At 39.4% G+C, this 22545-nt stretch overlaps 1 protein-coding gene across 2 annotated transcripts in view; it reads left to right on the top strand.

Moving 5' to 3' along the window:
- The window catches only part of TSPAN14 (tetraspanin 14), a 42609-nt gene extending 20561 nt beyond the window's left edge, over nt 1-22048 (top strand). Inside the window, exons 3-10 of one of the 2 annotated variants that reach the window (XM_084289801.1) lie at nt 1507-1557; nt 10223-10369; nt 10983-11153; nt 13835-13960; nt 15652-15696; nt 16198-16317; nt 18218-18275; nt 20949-22048. In XM_084289801.1, the coding sequence (XP_084145927.1) occupies nt 1507-1557; nt 10223-10369; nt 10983-11153; nt 13835-13960; nt 15652-15696; nt 16198-16317; nt 18218-18275; nt 20949-20977 (747 nt within the window). In that variant the 3' untranslated portion in view covers nt 20978-22048. Of the gene's footprint in view, nt 1-1506; nt 1558-10222; nt 10370-10982; nt 11154-13834; nt 13961-15651; nt 15697-16197; nt 16318-18217 lie in introns of both variants that reach the window. The other variant, XM_084289802.1, reaches the window with a different exon arrangement.
- The last annotated feature ends 497 nt before the right edge of the window (nt 22049-22545 follow it).

Genomic DNA, 22545 nt, shown 5'->3' with positions numbered 1-22545 from the left:
CTATATTTCTGCTGATAAACTGAGTTTTACTTGCAGCTAGTTTGCATGGGTGCTCACAGCAGTAATTCTGCAAAAATAGTGTTTTGTGAAACTGAATGCTCTATAAAAAGAAATGAGAGCAGTGTTTGTTGAGGTGAGAAAGAAGCATGCTAGTGAAAATGTACTTGATAAGAATCCATTCCAGTTTATGTAGGAGGGTAATTATAATGAAAGACAGCAAGTCTGAAGAGGACACTTACTAAGCAACATCTGGAAACTTAACTCACTTAGCACTGCTTTGCCTAGTTGTAACTCTTCCTGTGTATCAGTTGTGGGTTTGGTTTGTTGATCTGCATGCTTAAGCACCACCGTATGGCTTGCTGCGTGCACAGACAGAGCTGTCTCACATCATTTGAGTAATTTTTACAGAATGGCATGGATGATGACACTTGTAGCCCTTCTGGCTTTCTTTTTCCCCACTTCCTGACGGAGTACACTCAGAGAAGCTTCATTTACCCTGAATGCAGTTTAGAGGCAGCGGACAGTGAACCCAGCAGCACTTCAAACCTACACACGTTTTGTCGTGTGAGGGGAAGGGTCCCATTTCTTGCTTGTGCTACAGGAAATTGCTTATAATGCACATTCAGTTCATGGGAGGCACTGCCTTTCCTAGCAGAAAGGATTCCCTTTTCAGGGTGTTTTAAAGGGATTTACTTGTCATGCTCCTGTAGGCTTGGCTGGTGTGTAGGAGCAACCTCAGTTGTTCATATGGTTACAGTGGACTCGGTACATGGGTGTTTCAAGCCAGAATGCCATTTTAAGTAATTGATTGGGTGGAGGGTGATGATGGCCCTCAGTGTGTAGAGGTCATTTTAGCTTGATTACTGAAATTGGATACTAAAAACGAACTGCCTGAGAATGGAGAAATGGAATACAAATTAGGACAAGGATCTAATTTAGTTTGGATGAATATAATTCAGAAGTATTTATTATGCAAGCATGTAAATTGGTGTGGAGTTTGTATATTATGCATTAGATCTGTTGCTTATTGCGAGTAAGTGAATTGAATTAAACTGAAGCAATGGTAAAAAGGGCTCAAACAACGCAAAAAGATGAGAAATTGTATGTAATTAGGGAAGAGTCTAATCTGAGTCTTGACACCAAAGTTATGAAAAGTTAAGCATGCCTGCTGTCTAGGAGTGGTACTATAACGTGACTAAATACAGAATGACCTTGAAGTATGTTAAATATTTTGGAATCTAATGTATCCCTCTCAAATAATCATGAGTAATCAAAGTAAAATACTGTCAAAAAGTAGTTGGTAAATGTAGGATTTTTATAGAATAAAAGCATTCTAGATTTTCTTTCTAGGAGTCACTTGTGGAAGAATGTCCTGTTACTATTATCCGGGATTGCAGACAATGTTTATTCTACTTGAGCAATAGTGCTACTGGCTAAGTGTTTGAGAATGTGTTTTCTCACTGATTAGATCTAATGTTCCTTTTTTTTTTTTTTTTTTTGCTTTAGCTAGCTGGTGTGGCGTTCCTCGCAGTTGGACTTTGGGCATGGAGTGAAAAGGTAAGGGTAGAAATGTCTGTTGCATTGTTTAGTGGCTGCTCTCTCCTGCCCCAGTAAACCAATTTCTCTCCTCATGAAGCAGCGAGGATTAAATATAGCATCAGAGCTCAGGACCATGTTCAGATGATCTAAACTGAAGTTAGTTGGAGTTTCATTTTTGCCCACGATTGGGTATTAAGCCGTGTCCTTCAATGTTTAGGCCTCTTTGTAGGCTTTAAGAGTAGGGTTTAAGAGAACTAAAGATTTTAGACTTTATGAATAATCTTTGTGAATAGTGTTTATGGACTGTTTCTCTCTATGGACATGTTTTCTAAAATACGCTTATCTCCTCACCTACTTTTATTAGGAATGAATAGTGTTTGAAAGGAACATAAAAGTTTCATATATATAAAAATTAGAATGCATCTCTAGGACCATAGTTCTGAAGTATTTCCATCTTAAGTCCATCTGTTATCTTTATACCCTGTGGAGTTGCAGAAGTGATTGTATGACCATGCAGAGGAACAAAATTGGGAAACATGATCCAGCCAAGTAATGCTTATTTTAGTAAGGTTTTTTTCAGCTTAACAACTTCCTCAGTCAGAGGAAGTCTGCAGGCATGTACCTGCTGAACTCTCATCTCACAAGAGAAGAGGCAGTGTAGGTGTGGAAGTGAATGGATCACCACATTGTTACAAATGTGAAAGCATGGCTTTGTGACTGCAGGCAGTAGGGGAAAAAGTGACAATGACTGGAAGACTTAATCTGTGTTTTAATTAACAGAAGAGGGCAGCTGCCCTCACTGAGTTGTGCTGCTGAGTAGATATACTCTCATTACCAATGTAGTGTAACATTTCCATAGAGCACTTGTATAGAGAAACTGCCCGCATACAGTGAGGTTCTGGGATCTCCCTGCTTTTTGGAAGTTCAAGTTTTATGATAATTTTAATGCCGAGGCATTTATTCTCCTCATCGCTCCCAGTGTGTATACATGATCCTCACAACTATATCACTGATAGATAGTAAGCAGGCTAACTCCATGCACAAATACATTTACCTCCTATTCCCTTATAAAGGGATTTTGTTTCCAGTCCTTATGGAAGGTGTTTTACGGAAGGTGTCGAACTTGTCTTCAGTTTGTATTCTCATTTTCCTAAAATTGCTTCTGTACAAACTGTTCTGTGGAGAAACGCATATGATATCTGGGGTTGGAAATGACTAGCTCCATTTGCCACATGGCCTCTATGGTATGTTAACATTAGTAATGCTTTTACTTTCAGTAAAATTGTTGACTCTGATTTTTCTTAAATTTTGCCTGAAATGTTTTTGTTGTCTGTTCAGTTTTGTAAATAAGTGCCTGGAAGCTTTTCCTGTGGCTTTAAACTTCTGAATGGCTCATGCAATCAGTAGGTTATTTTTCATGCCAGTTGTTCTGTGTGGACGCTTTCATATTAGTGCCACAAAGCCATAGTCTTAGTATGTGCGTGTGTGGATCTGTGTGTTTGCAGATAAGTCTCAGTGAACAATAGATAGGAAGTAAAAGAAAAACATTCCAGAAGCTGTGCTGCAGTGGTAAACCCAAAGATAAACTAAAGGTGGTGGGAGAACTTTAAACATCCTGTCTCCTAGTGCAGCATGAAGTACGTTGGGTCCCTTTAACTGCTTTGTTCATTCTTTTGTCATCTTTTCCAGTATGACTACAACTCAGATTTTTTTTTCTGGACATTAGTCCTGTGTATGTCTCTGAGCTGATAATATATCAAAAGCATGGTGTTTTGTGTCAAGTTTTGAAAGTAACTTAATAAAAATAAGTTACCCACCCTGATTTGCATTACCTGTGTGCTGATGAGTCTAATACAGTAAATTAAGTTTTTGATCTAATTGACCTATTCTTATGATCTTTACATGTGCTTTGCTATTCCAAACAGTCATGTAAAAGTTGCTGCACAAAATAAAGTCTATACAATAAAAACTGGATCAATGTTCATATTCATACAGTGTCCAAGAAGTATTACAAAAATCATTAAGAGGAAATGAGTGTCACTGCAATAAACAAGTAATAAAATCAAAATTACACAGCCATAATGTCTGAAAAAGTTTTTTTCAATAAAACCATTTCAAGAAGGACACAAAGCAATATCTGGGAAACTGGAGATGGGTCAGTTTAACTTCATTCCAGCAAATTCATGACTGATAACAAAGGGAGAGGGAGCAGTCTGCTGGAAAACAAAGCTGTTGCTTAGAGGGACTTTGTGGGCCTGGAGTTGAGGGGAACTTTGTGAAAGCTTATTTTTGCACTTTTAATTTTTTTTTTTTACTCCACCCCAGACATGGGATTTATCTCATGCATTAGTACAGGCTGGGTGGGGGCTCACTGCCTGGAAGGCAGTTCTGTGAGGAAGAAACCTTGGGCTGCTCATCAAGTTGAGTATCAGTCAGCAGCCTGCCTTTTGTATAAAGGAGACCACATGTGTGCTGGGCTGTATTAGCACTGGTGCAGCCAGTGGCTGAGGGAGGAGACTTCCAACAGCACTTGTTACTCTGGGGACTGCAACTGAAATACCATGTCTGCTTTTGGAAAAGACCCGCCTGCTACAGGGGAGCCTACCACAACTTACTCTATTGTTATAGGTTACTTATTCTTTAGTCTTTTTAGCTGATCTCTGTGCATCTGTACACATGTAAACTGTTTAAAGGTATGCTCGTAGCTTGTGCTGTAAGTCAGTGACAGTGTGTTATGGTGACAATCAATGTCACAGAATCACAGAATTGTCTAGGTTGGAAGAGACCTCAAGATCATTGAGTCCAACCTCAGACCTAACACTAACAAGTCCTCCACTAAACCACATCAGGAAGAGGTTCTTCACCAAGAGGATGGTCACACACTGGGACAGGAGTTTAAGAAGTGTTTGGACTGTGATGGGAGCCGTTGGGCTCCCAGGGCATGGTTTGCCTCACATTGCACAAGTCCCCCCCTTCAGACTCCATACAGCACACCGGCAACACATGGTGCTGAGGAGGGTGCTGAGCTATTCTCCTTGCCCTGCTGGAGGAGCCAGGGCAGGCAGCAGAGCTGTAGCTCCAGAAGGAGCGCAGTTGAAGCCCACGGAATCAGCTCCTCCTCTAAATGCTCCCCGGGGCTTTGGCAGCCCAGCTGTCAGCACCTCACGCTCGCATTTCCTGACCTGGTGTGAAACAGACACTGACAGATAAAGCGTTTGTTCAAACAAACAATTTTTGCAGAGACCAGAGCTCCTGGAGTGAGTGGATGCTCCCCAGGAGCCCAGATGGTCACTGTCCAGGTGGAAAGAGGAGTCTCTGCTTCAAGCTTCCCTGCAGTGGTGTCTTCAGCTGCATGGGGTGTGCCTCCCCCAGGGGTGGTTTTGCTGCAGAGAGGACATGGAGGAGCAATTCCTGACTGAGCAGCATCTTCTCCATGGGCAGCATGCTCAGCTCTGGGGCATGTGGCAAGCAGGGTGTCACTCATTCAGCTTCGCAGCCACCGAAATCATTGCTGGTGAAATCCATCCTGCGCGTGCTTGCCACGAGGATGGTGGTCAGGTCAGGAGGTGGGTGACAGCTGTCGTTGAGGCATGGGTGGCAAAGTTGGTGCCTACCAGGATACAGACACAGAGCTGCAGATGTCTGAGGTGGAAGGTGTGCCAAGTATGCCAAGGTGTTTCCTGAAGAAGAGCATCTCTGGCACAGCGTGGCTCTGAGGCCACCTCGTGCTGCTGCGAATGCCAGCCTCTGACTACTCGAAGGTCAGGTAGGTGTCTGAGTTATCCTGCTTTGCCCCAAGCATCAGCTTGATTGAGAGGGTTTTGTTGGAGGCATTGGTCAGCATGAACTCTCAGAAGTGGGTGGCGGGCAGCATCGTTAGCTGCATCTGGGCTGACTGAGGCAAGGCCTCCCAGGCTTCTGCCACCAGCTCCTGAAACCACGCATGTGCCGTTTTCCACACATCCAAGTAGGAGCCGCAGCAGAGGGTGTCCAGGAGGTTCGGGTCCTGATTCTTCAGCTCGTGCTCAGGACAGTGGAGGAAGCACAGCTTGTTGCCCAGTATCCGCTCCCATGTGCACATGCACTGCAGCTCCACATGGAGGCAGGAGTTCCTGGCCAGCCTCTCCCCTTCGGTGCCCAGCTCCAGGTGGAAGGCGCGCCCAGGTGGTGGGTTCAGGGGCACGAGCAGGCGGTAGATGGTGTCACGCTCAGTGGGACCAGAGACGCTGCCCACCCCAATGGGTGGCTGCAGCCATGGCATGAACTTGTTCCTGGGGAGGCCCTGGCAGGCGGCGAGAAGGTTGTCCACCAATTCCTCCACAACCTTGCCCGTTCCTTCCAGGTCCCTCACCGGCCACTGCAGGTACTCGTTGACAAATCTGTGGGCATCCAGAATGTCATTGGGGTCTTCCTCAGAGTTGTCATAGTCCTTCTTTCCGGAGATGCCTTTCTTGGTTCTGCTGCGTAGCTCACGGCACAATTTCATGAGCATGCAGCGGAACACAAAGAACTGGACGAGCTCTCCCGTCAGGACCCAGAACTGCCAGTGCTGCAGCACAGACAGGAGCAGGGTTCCCACACACGCCCAGCCGTGCTCCTGGTCCCTCTGCTTGATTTCCAGCAACAGCTGCATCATGCGAGCCTGCAGCTACTCTGCACGTTGCTGCATGCATGCATTTGTAGCCTCATCCAGTTTGTCGCTGACATTCTGTGGGCTCTGAATTAAGCCCAGGAACGTCAAGCGAATAAGATTGCTGAAACCATGGTCTGAAAGAGTTGAGAGAGAAGGGGGTCAGTGGGGCTGGGTGGGAGTTGGCTGGTGGCCAAGGGAGCTGGGGCGGGAGCCGCAGACCCCTGGGGTTGGGTAGGAGAGGGGGTGAGGGAGCTGGGCGGCAGCAGGGACTGTGGCCAGAGCTGGTGGTGACAGCCACAAGCCCTGCCCTGAGCGGCTGGGCCCTCGCTGCAGGCTTAGCAGCCCATTCCAATGCCTCACAACCCTCTCAGTAAAGAAGTTCTTCCTAATATCCAACCTAAAACACCCCTGGTGCAACTTTAGCCCGTTCCCCCTCGTCCTGTCACCAGGCACATGGGAGAACAGACCAACCCCCACCTCGCTACAGCCTCCCTTGAGGTACCTATAGAGAGCGATAAGGTCACCCCTGAGCCTCCTCTTCTTCAGGCTGAACAAGCCCAGCTCCCTCAGCTGCTCCTCGTAGGACTTGTTCTCCAGGCCCCTCACCAGCTTCGTCGCCCTTCTCTGAACCCGCTCAAGCACCTCGATGTCCTTCTTGTAGCAAGGGGCCCAAAACTGAACACAGTACTCGAGGTGCGGCCTCACCAGAGCCGAGTACAGGGGGATGATCACTTCCCCAGCCCTGCTGGCCACACTGCTGCTTATGCAAGCCAGGATGCCATTGGCCTTCTTGGCCACCTGGGCACACTGCTGGCTCATATTCAGCCAACTATGTAAGTCCAACTAATGTAAGTGTAAGAAAAATCCACTGTCCTTGTTGGATGTTTTCGTAACTTCTGTACTAATGTACCTCAAGACTGTAACTGTAAGTTTTTTCAAGGCAATTAGTATTTGCCCTCTGTTACTGATGTATTTCAATTGAGGTGGAGGTATAGTGCTTATAAACATGAAAAGAAATGGAAAATAAAGCACGTACAATTGAACTCCTAAGTCACTGTTAAAAATGACTGAGAAGAAGATTTAAAGACTTTTATTTCTTGATTTTCTTGACACTGACCTCAGTAAGTGGGCTTTATTTCTGTACGCCTCATTTTCCTGTCCCTTTTGAGTTGCACACATTTAGAATCAGCACTGCATGAGGAAAGAACCTGTAAGAAATCTAGATGTTATTGGGAAGGGTGGCCTGTGCTGCAAAGGGATTTATAAATACCAGTTTTTGCAACCTCTTGCTTGTTGCACTAGTACCAGATGTCACTTCCAATGAAACCTGATGTGTCATTGTTTAATATACAAAACTCAGCCCTGGAATTTCTTTGGAAAAAAGGCAATTCAGCTCTACTTCCGATGTTTTATTTCAAGTAAATCAAGGTAGGAATAACAGCCTTGTGGTCGGGGAAGAAGGGTAGGCTGAATTACTGCTTATTGAAAGAATTTACTTTTTCCTTGAAAGTAAATAATTCCACAAGTTCAGTTCTTTGGCCTGTGATATCAGTGATATCTTGAAATCCTGATTGTTGGTGGGGAGAGAAGGGAAAGTCAGATGGCACAGGCAGAAACGTCCTTGGAGACATGAGTGAGATAAGATAGTGTCTTTGAATTTTTGAAAAAAATTGTTTTTGGAAAATCCTTGAACTAAAAATCCTTGAATTAATTTTCTTGTTGACTTCCTTCCTTTGGGATTTTTTACTTAACATCTTTTGTTAGCACCCCTACGCCCTCCCCACTCTTTTGAAAAGAGACTGTTGTAAACATCAAATGTGAATATGAGGACTTGTGAACCAATGTCTGAGGGTGAATAATAGAGCCCAGTTCCTGCCTCCTTTTCTTCATAACATCCTTTGATCAGAGGAAGTTTTCCTACAAAAGATGTTGCTTGAACAAGTGAGATTGTCTGAGAAAAGCTTGAGTTTGGGTGTGGGAAGGAGATAACTGGAAATGGCTGTGAAATTTTCAGCATCCTATTCATGTTCACGTGACTAGTTTCATAGCTTGTTTCATAGCATGTGCACTGAATTCGTCTTGGTATCTTCCCTGTTTGCAGCGTCTGAGGTGAGGGTTTTTGAGGCCAGAGTTTGATTAGGCAGCACTCCGATTTACCCACTAGACTAAGTGTGATAGCTAGCTTTGAGGTCTCCGTTTGTAAGGATGACAATGCCACTGATGACACTGACTAGAAATGCCTTTGCTTCCCAGAACTTTTTGAATATTGGGAAATCTATAAACCATAACCAATTCTTAATAGGATATTTCAACTCAGTCACCAGCCTGTGGCAAGGCATTCCTGAATTCTACTGTTTAATTACTTTTTTTGTTCCTTCAGTCAGTTTTGATTTAAAAACGAACAAAAAGCAAAGCAAAACACAAACACCAGGCCCCTATTGTCTTGCTATCACTAAATTAACAGCTCTAATAAGGTCTGTTGTAAACCACACTATGAAAGAAGACAAACTCCTGTTTGTCACTAGAGTACTGCTAACCAGTGTCTTTTCATCAGCTGAAGTTTTTCTCCATGTGAACGTTTTCGCTTAAGGTTTTATTTCCAATACAGTATTTTTGTTAGGTAAATACGTAATTGTAAAGTGATACGAATTTTTTCCAAGGTATTTTCTTGGATTGAATATTCTTTGGTTGAATATTCTTTTCTTAGGTTGAATATTCTTTGCGCTTAACTCTAGCACAAGTACCTGAGTAGCAAAATAAACATGTACATTCTCTTGACAGAATTAGACTGCTTGTATAAGTTGTAAACCTTAAGGAGCTTATTTGATACCTTTCTCTTGTATCAAATGCAATTACCTTGAGAATATACTTTAAAAAACAAACAGTAAACATGTAATGGCATCTTTTGTTATGTCAGTTTTAATAATTTTTCCGTTTTCAAGGGAAATATTTCCTCCTTGAAATAATCAGTCTGTTGCTGGGTCTGAGAGGAGCATTAAGACCACATCAGGGCTGCTTGGATGTTGCTATGGATTATTCTTGTTAACTTCAGCAGTTTCAGCTGTTTGTCCCTTCTGTTTTTTTGGGGATTTGCACGCTATTCTTGCACATTACCTGGAAGTCTTGTGTTATATGTATTTGATGGGATTGTAACAGTATCTGGTGCATAAATTAATTTTGGGAAGGTGACTGCTTCATTGTATTAGCATTACATTTACATAGACTCAGAAATTCTGTCCCAATATCTGGGTGGACAGGCTTAATAGGTAAGATTGCTATACAGATAAGAGGCATTTCCAGATAGTTAAGAAAAAATAAAACATTGCTGTTAAATTAGGTATATTGCAAGTGTCCTGTTGGAAAAGGGTAACTTCTGTTGTTGCGAGGATTTTATTTGTGGTGAGAAAGGAATGCTTAAACTATCTTTCTGGTTTTTTTTTTTTTTTGGGGGGGGGAAGGCTTTGGAGAAGCACTTGAAAGACTTCTCAGTATTAACTAAAATGGTGAGAAGAAGAAATCTGTTTCATGTGAAAACTAAATCAAAATCCTATTTCTCTTCCTTACATCACCCATATCCTTCTTTGTGGTTAGTGTTCTCTCTCCCTTTCTGCCGCCTAAACATCAGGATTGGAAAGATTTTTTTTTAATGACTTTGGTCTTCTCATCGAGGCATTTCAAATTAATGTAAATCATTGGTCCTTTTGCCTTGAAACTAGGTGAATACTCAGTGATAGTACTGAGCTTTTGGCACCATCTTGTGGAAGCTTGTTTGGCAGATAGACCTAGGAGAATGTAATCTGAAAAGTTTAGATTGTACTTATTAAAAGAATTAATATCTTTCACTTCTTGTTAATACTTCCTTTGCTGGTGTGAAGAAAACTGGTATCAATAATGCTTCTGTGACCAAACTTGTCTGAGTGGGTTACTGTTTGGAAGCTCAAGGATTTGCAACCAGTTCATTTGGAATCATGTAAAAATCGTGGCAATTCAGAAGGATTGTTAAATGAAAAATGTACATAGTGGTCATCTTTCTGTTATCCTGTTTTTCAGGGTGTGTTGTCTGATCTAACAAAAGTGACCGGTCTTCATGGTCTGGACCCAGTGGTGCTTGTCTTAGTGGTGGGAATAGTGATGTTTACTTTGGGATTTGCTGGTTGTGTAGGAGCACTGAGAGAAAACATCTGCCTTCTGAAGTTTGTAAGTATCACCACTATATGAGGGAATTATTATGTATATGAAAGTAGGAAATGATGGGTGAAGAACCCGGGGGACAAATGAAAATTAATTTAGAGCATTTGGTTTGTGACAACATGTGGTGAACTTACTGCCCTGACAAGCATCTGTGATGAATGAATGGTATTAAAAGCAGTGTAGGTTTAAACCTAATTATTTCCTCCCTGCTTCTGGAATATGTTCCTTGCTTTTCTCATCCAGCTATTGCAGCGATGTTTTTAGAGTATGTATTTCAGAATCTAGCATTGGATATATAGCATCACAAAATATGATGTGCTGGAACATAGCTGGGAGTTACTGAAACGAGATCATATTGTGGCTTGGGGAGAACAAAATCCCTTAAAAGCTTAATCTCTTCTAAATATTTAGTGGACAAAAAAACTTGGGAACTTGAGTGACTACTGTGAAATCTCTTAAGCATTTGTTTTTGTATTGAGGTTTTCTTGCTTTAGATTTAGAAACAGTTAAGCTGGAAAAAAAATACATAACAATGGGAACTGTCCAAGAAGCAGTGGAGTTGGAATGGGGATGTATTCAAAAGAGTTATTCTCTAATTTGTGACTTTTTTCTTTCACAGTTTTGTGGAACAATTGTGTTTATATTTCTGTTGGAGCTGGCAGTAGCAGTTCTGGCTGTCTTGTTCCAGGACTGGGTGAGGGACAGAGTCAAGGAGTTCTTTGAGAATAACATTAAGTCCTACCGAGATGATATTGACCTCCAGAACCTCATTGATTCACTACAGAAAATAGTAAGTTCATATCCTGTCACTTTTCCTGTGTGTTCTAAGAGAATATGTAGATATGGCAGTCTTCCTCTTTGTGTTCTATGGCATTGCAAGTAGTTTCTACAGATCTATAAAACCCTGTAGATAGTAGTGCCATGTGACAGAAGTGCAGTTTTGCTGTTTCTGTATTGAAAGCATCAGAGAGGCAGGACTGCTGAGATGCAGTGCCCTTCTAAGTGCATGTGTGGGAACTTACCAAGCATCCACCTGCCTTTTGACCTTGACTTTTGTTCCCCTTTTCTGGTCAGTGTTGCACCAGGTGAAGTAAAAACTGAGCAACAAAAACTGCTCATCCTGGAAAAGTTGTGCAGTGGAACTATGGACTAGATTGTCTGCACTCTTGTTTTAGGAGGCACTGCAGTCTTGTTCAGGGATATAGTAAGAGGGTCTTTTGTTTTCTGAGAAGCACCTCAGCTTGAAGCAAAAGAGGATTTTTCTGAACTGGTTGAAGCTAGTACATGCAGTCAAGGAAGATTGAAACAGTTTTATGCCCTCGTAGTCCTAAAACACACAGTTACTAAAAGACAATGATATATACCAGGAGATAGCAAGGCCTGTGCTGGTAAGGGCCTGGTGGCTTTCAGTCAGTTAGCTTCTTTTTACAGTCTTCCTCAAGAAACAACCAGTGAGGGCAATTCTTCTGATTATATTTATTTATTTATTTGTATCTATATATGTGGACAGAAACAAAATACATATGTGAGTACTTTATAAAGAGGTAAAAAGGTTGATTATTATATATATTTTTTCCCTTTTAAAAAGGTTGTTTTTGTCCTTTTTCTTTTTTTTATAGAAGATCGTGTTTAAATATGTGCTCACAGCTTTGTTTGATAGCAAATCCTGTTTTTAGACTGGATGTCAGTTTGAACAGTTGTATATTGCCAGCAGCTTTATTTATCCTGTTAATTCACTCGTGTGCATTAATATTGTACATGAAACTATCCTCTTACTAAGCTGCCTGGGTGGCTTTCAGTGCTGTTTGCTTTAAGGCCAAGGGCACCAGAGGTGATCCTGGCCACTTTAAACACCAGTAACTGTCTCAATTTTGTCTACGCTGTTGTTACTCTTTCTGTTTTTCTAGTTAGTTTCATTGCAGTCTCCCAGGGAAATGTGCTAAGCTGATTTACATTTGAACTTCAGTTAAGTACTTTTCAATTAAACTAAAAGGCTGAACTTTTTAAAGGGAGTATACTAGCCTTGTTAATGATCAAAGAAACCTGAAAAAACAAAGATCAGAATCTCTGAATCAGCCTGTCATTGATTTGTACCTGAAAGTACTGAGGAAAAGGTATGCAGCACTGATCAGTAAGTGTAGCTCTGCAAGGGCTGAATGATAAAGTGCACCAGTATATTAAAGTGCCTCAGTGAAATCCATTTTCTAGGGAGTCTCATGGGTATGTTGGAACCCAGAGAGCTTTCTGTAGGCTGCTCCTTACTCTGACTAATTACCGTACTTTCAGGCCTGTAAGTGTCCTCATAGCCTTTGTCTTACTAAGGTAGATCAGCATGTGTAGTGGTTACATGGCCTTTTAGTGGTGGAGATGAGTGAGGGAGGAGGGACTAGAAAGATAAAAATTAACCCGTTCGTTATCTTCACTATAAACACATGTGACCTAGCATTGTTTTTTCAATTCTGACTATTCTGTTCAACTCCTTTTTGTCATATTTCCTTTGAAAAGTAGGTACACGCAGTTCTGCTCCGTTCACATCTGTGTCTGTCACCACTTGGTAACTTCTGAATCCATGTACTGACTCACTCAAGTTTTGGCAGTCACACAGAAAGGTCAATACAGGTTATGTGATGATGAGCAGTGGGCAGAGAAGAGATGTTAGAGATACTAGTGATGTCCTAAGAAAGGAGGGAATTTCATGAGGTACCGGGAAAATGTTTGATATAACATATTAAGTATACATTATGGCGAAAGATTTACACCCTTAAGTAACCAGGCTGGTAAACTGCAAAGCGTAACTTAATGAGAAACTAACTTTCATCAGTTTCAGGAATTAAAAATTCTTTGAAATATTTGGATTCCCTAACCTGTAATTATGGTAATTACAATACACTCTTTAGGTTAAGAAACTTGTGTGAAACAATTCTAGAGCTGACTGACCTTTGAACTAACAATGTGTCAGTTAATTTGGGTATGAAAATCTTCTCATTTAAAGGAAAGCAAGTATTCATGAATATTTTGATCTCTTTCAGAGTAAACAAGAAGGAGAAAATTCGTTGATTTATGAAGATTTAAGGGTCAAATCACATATTTAGCGAAACTTTTCTATAACTTTCAGTTTTGGTTGATGTGGAAGTAGTGAGAACAAGGCATCCATGTAACCTATTTTGTTGCACTGTTTATGGATGTACACAGATTTGCATTGGGTAATTACATTTAAAGTGACAATTTTTATGATAATTTCTCATTGCGTTGACATGTATTTCCAAGAGCATTATGCCAAATGCATTTCTTTAATTTCATAGAGCCACAGTTTTGTTTTGTTTTGTTTTTTTTTACTCTGGTGTTGCTATTGATTCCTTGCAGCCTTAGGAAAGAGGTGATGATGACCAAATATCATTCCAGAGAGCTGTTCAGTGGATGAATTGTCTATAAAATGTCCCCAAGTGTTAAGTATTTGTTTATCTGTTGCAGAACCACTGCTGCGGTGCCCAAGGTCCAGATGACTGGGACTTCAACATATACTTTAATTGCAGTAGTGAAAGCAAAAGTCGTGAGAAGTGTGGTGTTCCATTTTCCTGTTGTATACCTGATCCTGCTGTAAGTTGTTTTCCTGGCTTTGTATTTGTATTTGTATATGTTTGTATATACAACAGCTTTGTATTGCTGCTGTTGAAGAGTTATGAAAGGAAGTGCTTCCTGAATACAGTGTGTGCCTAGGGCTTTAAGAGGACTTTTAAATGATCAAAAATTACTATCTTGATAGCCAAATTTCTTTGTTTCTCTTCCATCGTTTTTAGAGTCTAAATGTGGCAACCCATTACACAACTGAAAATGTATTGTCTGTCACCAGGAATTCAGAAGCTATTTTTGTATGGCTTAAATCTGCAATCATTGGCTGTTGATACTGTTTTATTCCACATGCCTTGAATTCTTAAGCGTGTTATCTGTGGTCTAAGCAGTATGCTTGCCCTGGTTAGAATTACTGTACAGCACCCATTTGCCAGACAAGTAGGAGTAACTCCATTTGCTGATGACTTTAGTTATCAGCAATTAGTGAAGTGCTGATGCACAAACTCAGTTTAAAGTGTTTGAGTCAATTCTTTGGTTTTGGCAAGATTCAGGTACTCATTGGTTGGATTGGCTTATTAAACTCTGGGAACCTGACCCTTGCAGTAGAAGCAAAAATAGGGAGGTATGTGCTAATGGATGCAAAATGCTTTGTATGGATGTAATAGATGAAAAATGCTTTGTAGCATTTGTAGCTCAGAAGGTCGATCCAGCAATCCTCATGCAGCAGATAACTATTGGTAGGTTATGCTAAGGCTTTTGATTTCCTTGGAAATAACCCAAGGAAAAAATTTGTTTGGAATATATTCCAAGTTCAGATTCCCCAGTAATTTTTTTAATGTAATTTAGAGCAGTGCTATTTCACTGCCATTTTTCTGTTGGTGGTGCTGTATTTAAGGAGACATAGGTGTCTTCAAATCTTTTTAATCTGAGGTTCTACTGCTAGCATTTTAATATAACTCACTATGTGTAATACAAAATATTCTATAATTGTATAGTAAATAGGTTTTCATAACTCTAATACAAAAGAGAAATAAAAATGTCTTTAAAGGAATGTATTTGCATTTTATGAGCTTAATGCTGCTAGGTTGTGTGTGGTTGGGATCTGGAAGGTGTTTATTGTGTTTCTGTTTGAAATTTACAAGAGGAACATTTTGTTATCTTCAGTAGTTTTATGTTGGAACTGGGTTATGTGAGACTTTGATTTATCAACCATAAGGGAGGTCAAGTAGCTTGCAGCTATCTGTTACTTGTATTGACTGATCAGGATAGCACTGTGAAATGAAGGAGTTGTAAGATACGTTCCTCCACTGCAGGTGTAAATAAATCAGTGTAATACCTTTATTCTTATCTCAATGTTTAGGCGTTATGTGAAATAGATAAAATGAATTTGATCTTGGAAATGCAGATGTCTTATCTGAAGGCTGTCAGTATAGTTGTTAATGCTTTGTTTTGAATAGTCGTTGCTGGATGAAAGCCAAGAAACAGGAGAAGCTGGGATTTTTTGCAGAGGATGTTTTCTGCTAATATATACTTTGCTGTTATACTTCCCTGGTGTTCTGCTAATGCTTTTTTGTTGTTTTTTTTTTTTTTTTACTAAAATGCTTTTTTAAATGGCTGGTTTTGACAGTTCTGATTCTTTTGTGAATTTAAAAGACAGGAAACTGATGTGACAAGAAGAAAGTATAATTCCACTGATATTTTTAATCTTTATTTTGCAGCAAAAAGTTGTGAATACACAGTGTGGCTATGATGTCAGAAAGAAGGTAAGGTGCTGGAGTCTTGCTGTTTTGCTGTTTTGTGTCTGCATGGACAAAATAATGAAAACTGTGGAATCACTGATATATGTCAGTTCAGAATTCTGTGAGCTTATCAGCTGTGCTACATCCTGCTACAAGTAGAGTGTGGTAGAGATTTTGTTTTGTACTGTGGAAAGGTGGAAAAAATAAAAAGTCTGCTTCAAAAAGGGGTAAGACCTGCATTTCAAATGTCTCAGGTATTAGTTCTAATTCTGAATCGTGTTCTCTACTAATTCTAAAGTATTCTAATAGTAGGATTTTCAGGAAGTTACTAATATGAATGTCCTGACATCCCTTAAATTAATTTGGGCGTATGTATTTCTGTATTTCATGTATTTCTGGAATCTGGTTAAAAACATTACTGTGTAAATAACCAATCATAAGTTTTACTATATCCCTTCACGTGACTGAGAGTTGTTACAATAAACTTGAGCAGAAAAGTGATGTTCTTGAATTCTTCTCTTTCAGAGCAAGAGTCAATGGGATGATCAGATTTTCATAAAAGGCTGTATTCTTGCTCTGGAAGCTTGGTTGCCACGAAATATCTACATTGTTGCAGGTGTCTTCATAGCTATCTCACTGCTGCAGGTTAGTTTTTTTATTGTTTTTTTCCCTTAAGTTTCAAGTTACCCACTGAGGGTAAAAGTAATTACGGTGGGAGGCAGTAAATATTCTGACGTTGTGGATGTTTTTAGGTATGATAACAATATTGCAAAAAAAAAAGGGGGGGGGAATTTTATAGTGGTGGGGTCTTAATGTAAAATTTCGAGATCAATTATTTCCTTCAGGCAAAATTACTTCTCAAAGAAATGAAGGCCACTGTACTGTATTGTAAATATATCATATTTTTATATTATCACAGAATCATTTAGGTTGGAAGAGACCTCCAAGATTCTGAAACATTATAATGATATTTTATTGTATATTAACATGGCAACATGCTATTATTTTTATATAAAAATTATATGCATCTCTCACATTTTAATATATCATGAGGGACAGGAGATCTTCTGGTAATGTACTCCAGTAGATCCTAACTTCTGTCTTCTAGTGCAAATACAAAAGACTGAAATCCAATTCTATGTTTCATGCTAAGAATGCTATTCTGAATACTGTAGCATACAGCACAAAGATCTCAAGAGTAGAAGAGAAGGGAAGCTGTTGAACAGGTTGCAGATGTGATATTAGCAGCAGTAGATGGAGTTGCTGAAACTTCTTGCAGTACCTCTTCTGTTCTTGGTATGTCAAGGAAAATGAACTGAAATCCTCAGTAAAACATATTGAATGAAAATTCTTTCAAAGTGGATCCTGCTTTCATTGTGGCAGTTGTGTATACTCGCCTAAGTTGCTTTCACGTGGTACTGCTTTATTTCAGTGGGAAATAAGAGTTGTAAATCTGCTACAAAATCTTTTCCATTTAACTGAAAATATGTTGAACATAGTGCTGGTAAAATACCTTTTTCCAGCCATGGCAATACTGCCCTCTGTTGCTTTTTTGATAGTTTATCAGTATCTATCAGTAGTGCTTCCAGTGCTTTCATAGATAGATGCTGCCCTGAGAATAACACATTCAGTTAGGAGGAGAGGAGGTTCAGGATAGAAAATCTAAACTTTTGACAGTGTTGAGAGTCACTTGATATTGTTGTTCCTATTTTTGTCCTGAGTCTCTCTGACACCCTTTTTGTATTTCAGGATTATTTTCAAATTTAGTTTTATCTTGTGCATTAAGCTTTTTCATGGTGGGACTGGGAGTGAGACACATTGTCTCTTTCTAAAACAAATCTTCTGGCTTTTCCAGAACTTCACAGTATTTTATTTTTTTCCTAATAGTGTTTTAGGAAGTATACCAAGTTATGAATTTATTTTCAATTTGTGAAGGAAAATTTCCCAGAGAACTTGAGTGAATGTTACAATTTCAAAGTTGTTAGGTATCTCAGAAGGATCTGGGACTTCTCTAACTGTTGTTTCTGGCATGGAATATACAATTGTGAAAGTGAAATTCTTAAGTATTTTAAATATATATATAAATAAATAGTAACTTGGCTTAACCAAAGTTATGGAATGAATTAAAATGCTTCAGACTTGTAATTTTAGCAGTATGTGTGAGTGCTATAAGTAAACTTGGCAAAATGGATTTCTTCCATCTTTAGGATATCTAGAAGTCTGATACTATTTTGCATGTTCCTGAAGTGTCACATGAAAACATGTTTTTCTCATCAGTTGTACTTTGTGCTAGATTCTGCTGTTTTTACTACTGTGTAGTAATAGCTATGCTCCAACACATGATCCTGGCTATGAAATGGTATCTGAGCTTGCAAATGCTTTATCAATGTATATCTTTATTCTTAAGAGTTGCATTGACTTCAGTGCAGAGAAACAGAAACAAATATGCAGGTTCCTATTCTACACTAATCTTTAGAGACTTCTTGCAGACTCTACATTGCAAGTGTTTCATCTCACAACTGGTTTGTTTTTTGTTTCTTTTTAGATTTTTGGGATTTTCCTAGCCAGGACATTGATTTCTGATATTGAAGCTGTAAAGGCAGGTAATGCCTTCTGAATACTAAAGCAAATGTGTTGCAAAAAGTATATTTTACTATTTTCAATCAGACACCAAGGTGGAAAAAAGTGTGCAGACCGTGAAATGCTCCTGGTATTAAAGGCCTTATGTGGATCTTACCCTGCTCGTGGTTTTTGTTAGAAGCTGATACAAAAAAAGAATCTCCAAACACACTGGTCTACCTTTTTTTCTAATGAGACAACTCAGTTGCACCAGAATTGATCTGTGGTGAGGAAAAAAGGGACTTTCCCAAGTCATTGACTGAACTGGTTTTAGACTCATAGCAAGGAGAAATGAAACTGCTGTGAACTCCTTCCATGAAGAATTACCGTGAAGACTTTTCTGTTTTGACTCCCAACTGTCATCAGTCTTAATGTTGTAATCTCTTCAGAAGGCCTGCTGATCTCTTTTAAGAACCTTGAAAATGTTTTTAATCTCTACAGTAGATTCATCTGGTCAGCTTGGCAAGATACCAGCAACCATAATCATCGTGGCATTGGAAACTGAAGAAAAAGTCACTAATCTTCTAGCTTTTTAATTCTCGGTTGTGCAGAAATAGGGGATATTTCTGTTTGACTGGGAGTGACGCAAATGTCTCAGGAGCAGAAACTTGTGCTCACCATCAGAGTTTGAGTAATCCAAGCAGTTATGAAAATGCAAGTGTTTTCTCAAGAGGGGCAAAATCCAACTCTCTACAGCATTATAAATTAGAAATCTCTGCTTCAGGCAAGGGAGCGTGAATCCCTAATGCTGCTTCCTGTCTGAAAAATTGTAAATAGTCTTTATTTATATAAAAAAGAAAAAAAAAAAACTCTTTCAAAACGCCTAGCTTTTATTGATTAGTAATACCTTTGAAAAGTACTGCCTGCACAGATCTTGAAATGCAGTTGGTAGCAAGCATTCTGTGCTAGCTTTGGATGTTTTTTTTACCCTTCCTGTAGTTTCTTTCACATCTGCTCTGCTGATTCTCCCAAGTCTTAATTGCTAAAATGAAGACTGATGAAAAACATTCAAATTCAGCATTAATCACTACTGAAATCTGTTTTTTTTTTTTAAGTAAGAAAAGATGTGTTTTAGTGGAATATCAGTTTTTGATTTTTTTTGTAAGTCTTCTATAAAGCTATGAAATTGTCGGTTCTGTTTGTGTTCTCATACAGGGTTAAAATGCCAGTCACAGTTTGCTGACTGGAACCATTTCTTCACAGTAATTTACTGTATCAAACTGAACTACTGCTGAAGTAATTTTTTTTTTTTTTTTTTTACTTTTACTAGAAGAAAAACGAACTCTTCTTCCTGCCCTTCCTTCCTGCGGGTCGATCTGAAATTCAGTAAAAAGTCCAATTTTCTCGGAGAGTCTTTGGATTAGGACTGCAGTGGCTGCAGAAGTATTGCTATGCTTGACATAGTATATTTTTTATCTGTAAAAGACAGATATATGTGACTGAAAACTTGGAAGTAGTTGTAGTTGTCTGTTTTACTCCGGGCCATGTGAAACTTGTTTTCAAGTAAACATTGTTTACTGCTTCCAGTGACACCCGTTTTTTCAGGGAGAGCAGACTTTTTTTACAGTGCCTGAGTGTAAATTTTTAGAGAAGTATATATTTTTTTAATGATATTTTACTACATGTAGTCTGTGTGAAGGATTTAATACTTGTATTTCCAAAGTACATGGTCTTCATGGAAAGCCAAACTTCTAAATCTCTCTCATGTCCTTTTTTTATGTATTATGCATGTATTAATGAACATTTCACTGGCAAAAACCGATCTACAGTAAGAATCTTTGTGTCTGTATCGATTGTCCAGATGTTCTTCTAGCTCTTAGTCTGTGAAACACTTCACAGACAGTGCTGTACTTTTCATGTATATTTCAGTGCAGGTTTCATAGTTCTTTTTGTGTCCAGTGATTGAGACACAACAGGAAAAGGAAGCTTGTCTAAGGATGGCTGACTTCCTTAGAAGAGCAGAGAACAGTCTGCTATTATTCATCTGAAAAACCTGAAAGTAAAATCTATAGAAGTGCACTGTGATTTTTTTTTTTTAATCTTTGGTCGATGTGCAACAAGGGAAAAATAGCAGTAGATTGCTGAAGGGGAGAGCAAGAGACGTTTCTTCTGTAGAGCATTGAATCTGATGTCTGTACTATCTGTTTGTTGAATCCAGTCCGCTAGCAGCAGACAAAAATTTGCTGCTGTTACTGCTACTTTGCAAGCAACAAAGCAGTGTCCAGTAACCTTTGCTTTCAACTCTGGTGCTTGAAACTTTTACCACACCTCATCAACCAGCTTACTTTGTTATGTATAATAATCTGATATATGTAAAATGGGAGAAAGATGCATCCTATATGTAACTTGCTGTTTGTGAAATGTTCAATTGAAACTTCCATCTAGGCAGTACATTTTGCTTTGCCATTTTGGTGACACAAAGCTCCTAGTGCTGGGAAGTCATTTCAACACTTGGTGAAAATCATCATGGCTTCAATGACATCAGTGGAGTTGATGCACTGAAATTAGCTGCCACCAAGGGCCGGTGTCACTGATCAGACTTCCCCTGTCTGCTGCTCTTGCCAAGTTGCCTGAAGACAAATATATACTTAGTTTCTTTTTTGAAGTATCGTTTGTTTGCAAAACAAAATTTAATTAAAGTGTTGTCTTTTCCACAGCTTGTTCTTATCGGCCTTGGCCATGTTAACACCAGCTTTGTATCAATACTCCAGTGATTTGGAACAGAATTCAAGAGAGCAAGTTCAACCTATTTGAGGACATTTACATTCATGAACTTATTCCTCTTTTCACTGTGGATAAACTTCTCTATGTTTATTTGGTATCATTTTTAAAACCTTGGGGCTCTAGGCTGGTTTACACCTAGGCACTTTGAAGCACACCCTCAATGGTGGTACAAGTGGTAGTGTAATTTCAGACTTGGAATGGGAATACTTTCTTACCGCTTTCTACTTCAAGTTATATTTAGCACCTTCTCTGTGGACCTGCAGTGACTTCATGACTAAAACTTTAGCTTATGGTTTAAACAAGTCTTGTCAGAATAAGTAGTTGGGTGTGAGCCTGCTCTAAAGCCCTGAAGAAGCAATTCAACAATTTCACAAGGAGAGGTTTGATAAATTGATGTTGAGATTTCATTGGTTGCAGTTGGAACATCTCCACAAACACTACAATGGAAACAAGTTTTCTAATGAAGATAATAAATACGAGATCAGGCTTGATTAACTGGACTGAGAAGGAAACCTTTCAATCAGTGTGATCATTTATTTCTCAGAAATGAGCACAATTTATTTCTGTGAAGCAATGTATTTATTTCTCAGTATGTTTTGACTGTGCATATGCTCTTTTGTTTCTGTTACATCTGCATTTGGACACAGCTTGCCTGTACATGAGGAGGAGGATGAATATGAGTGACCAAAGGAGCTTCAGTTGCCTCCTGGAAGTCTGAATATTTCTTGGGGGTCTTTAGTTCTGGTGACCCTTGTACAGTGCCATGTGGATAGATTTATACCTCAAGTAAGTTGAGGTTGATGCAGCAATTGGTTTATAGTTAGTATTGCCTTGTTTTTTTGTTTCCCCATTCCATCCTTTCCTCTTCCTTCACTTACTGCCTGTGGATTATCATGCAGCTTGAATGTTGTTTAGCCAGTGGAAGGGGAGGTTCTGGTTCTTCTTCTGATACAGCTTTTCTGAGTGACTTTCAGTATATGTTTCTTCTCAAGCCTTATTTGATTAAATAAAATGAATGTTTTTTACTGGTGGAGTTTGTGTTCTAAGACTTGTTGTTTCCAGTTACTAGTGTTTCCCTCTCTGAGGTTTAGGCTGGCTGAGACTGCAGTTTGTGGATAACTACGGAAATGGTAAAGGTCTGCTAATACTTGTGTGTTTTCTTTCTGAACCTACCTAATTCTTGATTTTTTAGTTTTGGCTGATGAATAACAGATAAGAGAAAGGTGCTTTTCTCAGAATTGTTAATGGAAAGCCACAAAAATGTGTAATGTGAAAGCCAAAAAAAGTGTAATGTGAAAGCTACTATGAAGAGAAATATTGATGCTGTCTAAGGATATCCAAAAAGTTGAAACTGTTTGCATTGTGACTGCTGTTGCCCAATTATCACTCCTATGATTTACAATCTGGATTATCATGTCTGAGCAATGATTCTGAAATTACTGAGTACAGAAGAGGGAAGTAACAGGTTTGAACATGAGGCTTACATAAATCAGTTTGTAGCTGCTTCTTTGACAATTTTAACATTTCTTC

This window comes from Netta rufina, assembly GCF_964035555.1.
Source record: "Netta rufina genome assembly, chromosome: 7".
Classification (NCBI taxonomy): Eukaryota; Metazoa; Chordata; class Aves; order Anseriformes; family Anatidae; genus Netta; species Netta rufina.
Note: the sequence above shows the minus strand (reverse complement) of the source record. Positions and strands in the feature narration are given on the sequence as shown.